This window comes from Anneissia japonica, unplaced genomic scaffold (genome assembly GCF_011630105.1).
Source record: "Anneissia japonica isolate Jap-2015-1 unplaced genomic scaffold, ASM1163010v1 scaffold287752_len1182401_cov188, whole genome shotgun sequence".
NCBI classification, from domain to species: domain Eukaryota; kingdom Metazoa; phylum Echinodermata; class Crinoidea; order Comatulida; family Comatulidae; genus Anneissia; species Anneissia japonica.
The window spans coordinates 335,387-345,703 of record NW_022687544.1 but is presented as its reverse complement, the minus strand read 5'-3'; the positions used below and the strand labels follow the sequence as shown (position 1 = coordinate 345,703).

General features: G+C 35.9%; 1 protein-coding gene and 1 long non-coding RNA gene across 2 annotated transcripts in view; one reads left to right on the top strand and one right to left on the bottom strand.

The window, feature by feature from the left end:
* The window catches only part of LOC117119628, a 9,284-nt gene extending 8,710 nt beyond the window's left edge, over positions 1-574 (bottom strand). The window contains exon 1 of the long non-coding RNA XR_004447217.1: positions 293-574. This is a non-coding gene — a long non-coding RNA (uncharacterized LOC117119628). The remainder of the gene's footprint in view (positions 1-292) is intronic.
* Positions 575-3,422: 2,848 nt separating this feature from the next.
* LOC117119617 (soma ferritin-like) lies at positions 3,423-8,242 on the top strand. The gene is made up of 4 exons (XM_033264454.1): positions 3,423-3,655; positions 5,851-5,997; positions 6,654-6,779; positions 7,225-8,242. The coding sequence occupies exons 1-4, from the start codon at positions 3,551-3,553 to the stop codon at positions 7,369-7,371; spliced, it is 525 nt and encodes a 174-aa protein (XP_033120345.1). The 5' UTR covers positions 3,423-3,550; the 3' UTR covers positions 7,372-8,242.
* The last annotated feature ends 2,075 nt before the right edge of the window (positions 8,243-10,317 follow it).

The following is a 10,317-nucleotide window of genomic DNA, read 5'->3' as shown; positions in this document are numbered from 1 at the left end:
TAGAAAACAGCAGCTTTTTGGCACTGCGGCAGTGCCGATAGAAAACAGCAGCTTTTTTTCGCACTGCGGCAGTGCCGATAGCCTCAGCCATTGTGGCTACTGTTAAAGGGACAGTTTGTAAGGGGGAGGTTCACTAGTTCCTTGCTAGGCCTAGGCTCTAGGAAGCCTACCTTCTCCGGCTCCAGAACGGGTGGTTTCCATATATTTGCTAGCTAGGCTAGCCTAGCATATGCCTGCTATGGCCTACTCTTTATTACCCTGCCAGCCCTGCCATTTAAATTTAAAAACACACCTTCTTTGTTTCGTATCGCTCAGTCACTTGGCTGTAAAAGGAGCTATCCTGGCATTACATACCGAACTTTGGCCCATTTATTAAAAACAACAAACTGCCCACATGATGACACGTACACCGACGTAATACCGATCTCAAATACAACACAAGATTACTGGCCAACCACAATGATTGTACAAGTTATGGAACGCCCATTGAGTGATGTTTAGACAAGCATGGAAAACAAAAGTCAACGAATCCTTATTATGATTCAACATTCCATAATTATTGTCATTAACTGTAGATTTCTGGTGAGAACAATTCAAAAAAAGACATTTAATAAATATTAGTAATAAACAAAATAAAAAAAAAAAAATTAAACATTTTATATCACATAGCCTAGCCTTTCGACCCCCACATTTTGGCTGGATCCGCCCCACTGGAAATAAGTCTTCCTCTAGACTTTCGTAGGCTATCCTTGGTGGTTTACATACACCGAATAAATCCAATCCAACTCAACTGATGGCAGTGAAAATAATATCGTAGATTGCTCTGACTCTAAAAGAAAAAGGCAAACAACATGTTTTTCATTTCACCAAGTGAAGGAAGCAGGCCGGCCTGGCATAACAAGAAATGAGAGCGTAATTTTCCAAGTTTAACAAACTTAATCAAAGACTAGATCGAATAAGCACTAGTTAAAGTTGTATTATAATATATGAAAATCGCTAAATTGATTAGGTCAGGTCTACCAGTCATCTTGTGGTCCCGCCTTGCAGGGACGTATCCAGGGGGGGGGGGGATACTTCTAAACATGTAAATATGCATCAGTACACGTTATACATAGGCCTAATAGAACACATAGGCCTAAGCGTGATTTTAAAAAATCTTAAATCCATAAATCTCAGGCCAGGTCTTTTAAGATAGAAATGCGATACTGTGGTTCAATTTCGTTTTTATCCTTTTTTTCTTTAAATGTTTGTTTAATAATACTACTACTAATAGTAATAATAATAACAATGATGATGATGACGATAGTAATAATTGATATTAATATTAATAACAATAAAAAGTGAAGAAAATCGTGCTAAATGCTAAAAAAAAGTTGTGATTTGTTGATCATAATATAGTATATAGTTAAAGCTTAGTAAGCTATAATTATTCCTAAGTTGTCCTGGATATTAAGTAGATCCCTGATAAAAGATCATGAGAAATTGTTTGGCGTTTCATTTTGACTATAATGGTATTATGGGATGATGATGAATTTTACTATATAAAAGTGTCATTTCCGGCCATCTCGAGAGGTACTATTTCCTCCAATTTTCTCACCTCAGCCCCAGCCACGGTGGGGCTGAGGTGGTTGTAAAATCACGTTTTTGAAGTAGCCCTATGTAAAGTACATACTCAAAGAAAATGTATTTAAGCTTTGTTTTCTCTGGTATACACACACACATTAATAAGATCTCTATGGTTGTCAAAAATCCATGATAAAAGATCATGAGAATTTTTTTTTTGGCGCTTCATTTTGACTATTGGTGATGTGATGATGATGAATTTTACTAAAAGTGTCATTTCTGGCCATCTAGAGGTACTATTTCCTCAAATTTTCTCACCTCAGCTCCAACCATTGTGGGGCTGCGGTGGGTGTCGACTCACAAAATGACCTCCCCCTCCACTTTTCAAAACAGATCTGTGCCCTTCCCTGGGTATGACCTGATGTATGTCTTAGTGACTACTGTTTGTTTTTAGGATGTGATCTAGTTTTTCATGTACATTTTTCGTGATTATGACTATTCTGGATAAAGAATGTTTTAAGCAAAGGTGGATTCAAGCCCCCCCCCCCCACTTATTTTTTTAAGGAAAAAAAGAAAAATATATTCAAATTTCAAAAGTGCGAGAGTGTAATTTCCGGCCATCTAGAGATGCCCTAATCATAATTTTTTTTACCTCAGCCCCAACCATGGTGGGGCTGAGGTGGCTGGTTCCTCGGTCTGTGAAAGTTCCTCCCTGGTTCACCTCTCTTTCGAATTCCTGGATCTGCCACTGGAGCTGTTGATTTATTATATAATTATTTTTGCACTTATTTATAATGCGTCTATTGCAATTTTCACTTTATCCTCTCAAACAGTCCTAAGAACGTTCAGAGTGCGCTACTTCACAGGGGGATTCGTCCCCTCCTTGACCCCGCCAGGGTCATACGTAATTCGCATAACGGCTCCTCCCCCCCCCCCTTTCAAAATCCTGGCTACCTCCCTACCGCCTTGCAAACAGAAGGATGTTCTAATTTTCAACTTAAAGTTAGTAACAAAAATGAACAAAGTATGAATTCGAATACTGAATTTTATTATTTTTTTATTTATTAGCTAGCACAGATCGAGAGCCATGGTAATAGTCCCCTGCTCAACTTGACGTTATTCCAGGGGCGGATCAAGCCCGACAAGGGAGCGTGAAGTGCGAACTGAGTGAGATTCTCGAAGTGCGAACTGAGTGACTCAGTTCGCACTTCGAGAAAAGTCCCGTTGGGTGCAAGGGCGACCCCTTAAACCTCTAGCACCTTCGTTAATTTTAGTTTGTATTTGATTGTCTTTTACCATTTAGCACGGTAAATTGTTTGATTACAAAACCTTTTTATTTTTACAAAAAAATAGAGGACTTTTTAGCCCCCACTCTCTAATTCTGCCACTGAACGTTACATTTGTTCTTTAAAAATGTTTTTTTGTAAATCATAAATAAATATAATATTAAACCATGGAGGTATAGCTCCATGATTAAACGTGTTATTCATATTCAGCAAAGGGCCATTGTTTTTTTTTTTTCTTGTAATGGTGTTTTGTATATATAGTGTGATGGTCGGTGGTCTTATGACCAAAATGATGTCATTCTTTATTTGGCAATATTACTGCCATTATATCATTTGCGACTACTGCAATGGTTTTCATCAAAGCACCGAAAACCTTAAACAAATGACTATTTTACTGGAAGATTGTTGATTAAATATATTATTCGCAAGGATTACATGATAAGGTAACCGAATTTGACTACGGTAATCTTAATCCAGCGGGAAATTCTAGCATGTAACAAATATGCAAGTCATTATAGGGAGTAACAACTAATTCATGTAAGAGCCGTAGATATAAAAACAGCGCGCTTCCACCATTTTGTAACCACTTGAAGTGATACTGTTTTTGCTTTCGCAGTGACGGAACGGAACGGCGCTTCAAACTTCTCAATATCTTTTATAATATTCATATACTTGTGTTTATATACATCTAACGATCAACAATGGCCTGTACTCTTCCAAGACAAAACTACCACGCAGAATCTGAAGCAGCTGTTAACAAGCAAATCAACTTAGAACTGTACGCTTCGTACGTGTACCTTTCTATGGTATGTATTGTAACGTTTGTTTTAAGTGCTAAAACGAAAACGTCACACACTTCAGAGCCACAAGCACATCCGGGTTCAGTATTACATTTGGCGTTTACTAGGGCATACGCCCTTCATAGCAATGAATATTCTGTTACTTTATATACATTTGAACCTTGAGTTTTGGGGCCTATCTACCTAAGGCAGGGTTGCTTACTTATATAGTAGGGACATGCTGAGGTAGGCCTAGGCCTACATGTAAAAAGAAGAACTTAACCGGCTATAAAAGTAGTAATTTTTTTTTTTCAAATCTGGGACGAGGCGTCCAGCCTACCCTAGCCAGCAGGCCTAGCTAGGCACCACATGATGAATTCAAAGTTAAATATATAAAAAAAAAAAAGAAAGAAATAGCACAAAAAAACTACTCTTTCTCAGAATCAGTATCATAAAAAACTTTATTTGAGGAAAATTGAGCCACTGGTAACTTAGGGTTTTATAAACATTTGAGGTTTCTGAGCACGTAAATAGAAAGTTGCATGTACTGTATAACAATAATATTTCTGTAACTTTTTGCCATATATTTTTGTTAATTTTTGTAAATGCTAAAAATAGTGTGCATTTTGATTGTAAATTTTTACTGCAAATTACTTTGGTCAAGTAACAACGACCCGAAAAATTATAAATTTTTCAGATGACCTTTGACCCACAATTCTGAAATTGAAATTCGGAAAAAAAAATAATAAATTTGAAAAAATAAATAAATAGTCATAAAAAAAGTCTTATTGTTCTTGCATTCTCAGAGTAATTGCATTGTCTGACAAAGTGTTGGCGCAATTTGTGACAGGCTTTAATGGTGTATAAAATTTTGCAAACTAATATAATAAAAACTATACAGTACACAAGTATAGATATATGAAAAAATTTATTACTAGAATTAATCTGGAAGTAAAACTATCCCCCGCCGGACACCTTCCTGGTATTTCTGAGTCTAGGTTTCGGGGCTGAAAATAATACTTATGTACTAAATTATGTTACACAAATGAAAAATAAAAATATTACCCCCGCTGGACTTCAAATGACGAATTTCATTGGCCGTTACACATGACGTCATCGTCTCACAATTCTCTCGAAATCATCCTGTTTAATATCCACTTCAATCCTAAATATTTAACTATTTTTTTAGATAATCATTAGGTAAAAGTATATTTTATACTTTAAGTATCATTTAGTTGACTTTTTGAACTCCATATTTATTTTATTTACATGAAAAATATTGTTAAATACGTAAAAATTGTTATGGTTTACCTCGCGACAATGACGGCCGATCAACAGCTGATCGTCGGTTTTGCGATGCCTCATATTACATTCAAATTTCGCAAATAAACTCTTAGATTATAAACTAATCTTTGTTATTAAAAAATTGAACTTTATTACTTCTATTTACTTTTCAAAAGCTGGTAACTTCGATAAAAGTTTACCAATTTTGGAAAAAAATTGAAATGGTATACTACTTCGACCCTGTTTGACCTGATGAAAACGTCTTAACCAATCAAAAAGCATTTTATATGAATATTTTCTTAAGGCCTTTGTTGACAAAAACAAGCTTAGCTGAACTGGGTTAATGACACTAATTGAAGTGTGTGACGTCACTCATCGTGTGGTGCCTAGCCTATAGTATAGGACCTAGGCCCCTAATAGTGAAGCCCACACCCCCCCCCCCCCCCCCGGCCCTAGTACTTGGTCCATACTGTAAATTGCGCGGAGGATACCTAAAAAGTCGGCTCAAATTTGCGTGGAAAATTGATAGGAAAATAGTATATTTAATTATTAGGAATGTGACAAAAGAATCAAAAACAAGGAATTTTCTTGGCAGCTAGTACTGTACTACCATTTGAAAGAGCATTTAAAATGTCATTAAATTGATAAACAAGATCATTGCCCGTCGTCAAATATTAAGAAATTTACAAAATCATTGGTCATGCCTAATTTTGGTCCTCTAAAACCAATGTAAACAATAAAAAAGTATGTGACCTTTTTTTGAAAAATGTACAAAAACTTATTTGTTTTTAGACATATAGAGGCCAAAACAATAGTGGGCTGTGCAGATTGTCAAGTTGCTGGCAGAAAATGATAGCGGTGCCATGATATCGCGCTCTCAACAGCCGATAGTCACACACCTAATATTATATTCAATACAATGCTTTTTTTTTTTTCAGTCCTACTACTTCGACCGGGATGATATTGCTCTGCCGGGTTTCAGACACTTCTTCAAGAAAAACCATGAAGAGGAGAATGAACATGCTCAAAAATTCATGAAGTTCCAAAACCAGCGTGGTGGCAGAATTGTCCTCCAAAACATCTGCGTAAGTATCAAGCATCACAAGCTCTAGACTGAGTACATTAATCAGTTCATATTCCTTGACCATTCCAAGAAATATAAACAATTCTTATTATTATTTATTAATTCTACTTTATCTACACACCTTTGAACTCCCCTATGCTCCTTCTCTCTCCCCCAACCTTACAAAATTGTACAAAACAATGCAAACTATTGAAACAACAATTAAAACTAATCATCATTTATATATTATTTGGGGTTAAGGTTTAATTTTTTTCAATATATTACATGTTAGACATGACTACTGCCTAGAAATCGTGTATCTGTAACTGCACACATTTTGCAAAAGGATATGCTAACTGCATATGCAATCATAGTTAGGAGTTGACAGAAAAGGATAGGAGCAGTTAGCTTGGTTGTTAAGATGCTCGTCTTCCATTCCGAAGGGTCCTTACAGACAAGAGGAGTTTTTGTACCAACTATAAACTCCATAAAACTCCACTCCATAACCTTCAATAATATTCTATTTTGTAATTGTCACATTTACGTGATGTTGAATGTTACATTCTGTCATATTCAACATCGCGTTTACGTGATGTTGAATATGACAGAATGTAAGATTTAGTAATGTTTGCAGTGGCTACAGCGTTAGGAGTATTAAAATGTTCCTTTCTTTTTTAGAGACCCGAGAAGGATGAATGGGGAACATGCTTGGAAGCCATGCAGGTTGCTCTTGACTTGGAAAAGAATGTTAACAAGTCTCTGCTGGATATGCACAACATTGCAGAAAAGCATGGTGATAAGCAGGTACTTGCATATTAATGTCCAGACTATCAAATTTCATTTGACAAAACATTGACATGCCTAAATATGGTCATATGACATCACATAATGACCATAGGTATGTGTGATTATATATTGTGGCACAACAGTTTATTTGTCAAAGAAAATTTTATCTTGTTGACAGAGCTTTGAACAATTTAATTTGCCCTGTTGTTGTTGTTGTCTTGTTTCCCGTTTCCTAATGTGGTCTTGTATCCACACCAAATCCCTTTTTATAATACTTTGTAATATTGTCTTGATAAATTTGTCTAAAATTATAGGTGAAATTAATTCGGAACTATTATTTAGTACTGTATTTAATTGTTTTAAAAAAAATTTTTAGCCTGAATACTCAATTATTGATAATTTGAAATACTGTACTTTTTCTTGAAACCGTAATTACTTTATACATTTTTTGTTGAATATTTAGATGTGCGACTTCTTGGAGGCAAACTACCTGACAGAGCAGGTTGAAGCAATCAAGGAGCTGTCGGACTACGTGGCCATTCTGAAGCGTGTTGGCCCAGGCCTTGGCGAGTACATGTTTGACAAGGAAACCCTCGGAGGCGAATCTTAAACTGTTTTGTTATACTTCCTCAGCTACCATAGTAACTCTCTACATAAAATTAAATATATTTAGTATATACAGCCTGTATGTTCAGCTGGTATACATATACAACAAACCTATATATATATAGATATGAAAATAATGAGCTCCTGAAATGTTTTAACTTGAATATATACACAATTAAAATTAGCATTCAACCAGCCTGTAAACAAATTTTGGTCATAATCGCAATTAATTTTTAGGCCTATGCAACACTACCAGAACTTCTAAATACAGTAATTACAGTATATAAGAACTCATTGTAGGCTCTTATTCTGTACAGTATATAATTATATCTAAATACTGCAAGTTGTATATTAGGCTGTTGATAAAGTAAATATGTGAGGTCTTACCACAAAATGAGGCGCATCGTTGGTGAAATCATATTGAGATATTCACCAAAATAGGTCAAAGGCAACATTTTTACAAAATTTTGGTTTTATTGTTTTCGAATAACTTGATACTGCTTATATTTTATGATTGTGTACTTTTTAAGTGAATTTACTTACTAAAACAGTGTTTTCTTCGCATATTCTGTAATTTTAGTCCTATTGTTTGTACAAGTTAGTTGAGTTTGAGGCCGATTTTCTCAAAACCTGGTTCTCGTACACCTAAACTCTAAATGCTCACATCTCTGGATCTATTTATCCTAGGGAAGCCATTCAAAGACCAAATTAAAGCTTATAATGTGATCTACCATATAAACTCATTTTTTGATTTTCTAACGAGGAGACTCATTTTGTAGTAAGACCTCACATATGTAGTTGAGGAAGAACATTACAAACACAATTCTGTATGCTATAAACCATTAAGAAAATGATATTAAAAAAGCAAAACTGAATGGTGTTTTTTTTTTTGGTTGAAGTTGTGTAACAACAAATCAGTACATCAGTTGTAGGTAAATCAATCTATTTTCCACAATTGTATACTATATATACAAAAGTCAAAAACATTAATAATTGTATAATCACGTGCCATTACTAACATAGTATTTACGAACTAAGTAAATTTTTAAGAATTGAAATTTTATTTTAATTCTATCTACCAACTTCGCCTCCTCTGAAGAACAGCAACATCAGTAGGGTCAGGGACACACTACCCCATCGGGGAAGAAGCCATAAATTTCGTCAGTGAAAACTGTTTGACGAGTACCATTTCTAGGCTTCTTAAAAGTGCCAATTCTTAACCTCATCCATGGTAGAGGTGGTTATGTGTCCCTGGCAGGGGGCTCGGACGCGGAATCTCTGGTCCCAGACATACATGTGTAAATAATATGTAGATTTTTATATAGCGCTCTACACAACAAAGTCTTGGGGCGCTTTCCCACATATTGCAGTCACTGGCAAAACGATGCCTATGGGGAAAATTCCATGGTTTGCTGCATAAAAAATATATCCGATGCAGTTGAACCTCAGCTAAACTACTTGTCATAGGCGTAGATCCCGGGGATGGGGGATATATCCCCCCAATATTTGACAAGGGGATGGTCCATTGTATCATCCCCAATATTTTGACCATGTATGGGATAAAATGGAGTTTTACACACTTAAAGACTGTCACAGAAATAATTTGCACTGTCTTATGTGCTTACAAGATGAAAATTAGCATAATTCATTAATGTTGATAACAAAATTATTTTATCTGGTACCAATCTAAGCTCTTCTTTCCTTAGATGTTAGAGGTGCTTGCAAAGAAAGCCACATTTCACACTCAAGGGTGTGTACGACATCAGTAATATTATGTCAATTCCAAGAATGTTTAAGGATATATCGGTTGATGAGGAATTTATTGATTAGGCCTATAATAGCAAATTGCATCAATTTATTTTGCAAAAACAAGAATTCCAGCTTCAGAGGGGGCACATCCCTTGTCCACACAAGGGCACACATTGGCGCCAACACCAGGCACGTAACAGGGGTCTTGGGTCAGAGTGGGTACGGTAGTTATTTTCCCGGTTAGTAATTTACCGTACCTACCCCACCCCACCCCTCTCCCCCTATAGAAAACAATACGACATACGGTAGGGCTTATATTTATAATATAGGTCAAATACGTGTGTTTGAAACTAAATATAAGCATTTTCATCATGGTTTTATTTATTACAAACATATTCTTTCACCATCAATACATATTGAGGCCCTTCTTTTAGGTTAAAACGATCTTAAATTTGTCTTTCTTGAGTTTGGGACTATTATTAGGCCTATGTGTTTAAATAACTTAACAGGATAATCCTAAAAAAGCCCTAAAAAATGCGCGCGAAGCGCGCAAAATACTTTTGTTTTTAATTCTAATTTCGTCGGAATTTATGAAAACTCCCTAAAATGTGCAATTTATAGAGGAAATTGGCCAACCATAACAAGAAATACGAGCAAAGAATTTGAGAATTTTAGGCACTTTCATAGGATGCATTTGTCAAAGGGTGGGGAAAGATTTTCCAAAGATGGATATTTTTACCTTATCCCCCGGTGTTTTTAATTCTAATTTCGTTGGAATTGATCAAAACTCCCTAAAATGTGCAATTTTAAGAGGAAATTGGCCCATGCCAACAATAAATGCGTGTGAAGCGGGCGAAATTTGAGGTTTTAGGTACTTTCAGGGGATAAAAAAGGCATCTATAAAGAGGTGGGGAAGATTTCTCAAAGATAGATATTTACCCCTTGTCCCCCAGTGGTTAAGCCATCGGGCAGCATAGATAGAGTTATGACAGTTTTTGAAGTGGAGAAGGGGTTGCAGGGTGTTGTGAGTCTGGTCATTTTGATATCTTTCTTTTTATTTTTGTCTTTTTTTCTCATCTCTTTTTCTTTCCTTTTCTTTTTTTCTTCTTTCTCTTTCCCTCCCTCTTCCCTTTTTCTTTTCTCTTATTACCCAGCCCGGTACGACGGCTTGGTCAGCCCGGTAAAAACCGTCAGGGGAGGG

Coding starts and splice junctions, on each gene's coding strand:
- LOC117119617 (XM_033264454.1), top strand. CDS start 3,551: ATGGCCTGTACTCTTCCAAGACAAAACTACCACGCAGAATCTGAAGCA. Junction 5,998..6,653: donor TTGTCCTCCAAAACATCTGC/GTAAGTATCAAG, acceptor TTTCTTTTTTAG/AGACCCGAGAAGGATGAATG. Junction 6,780..7,224: donor AAAAGCATGGTGATAAGCAG/GTACTTGCATAT, acceptor TTGAATATTTAG/ATGTGCGACTTCTTGGAGGC.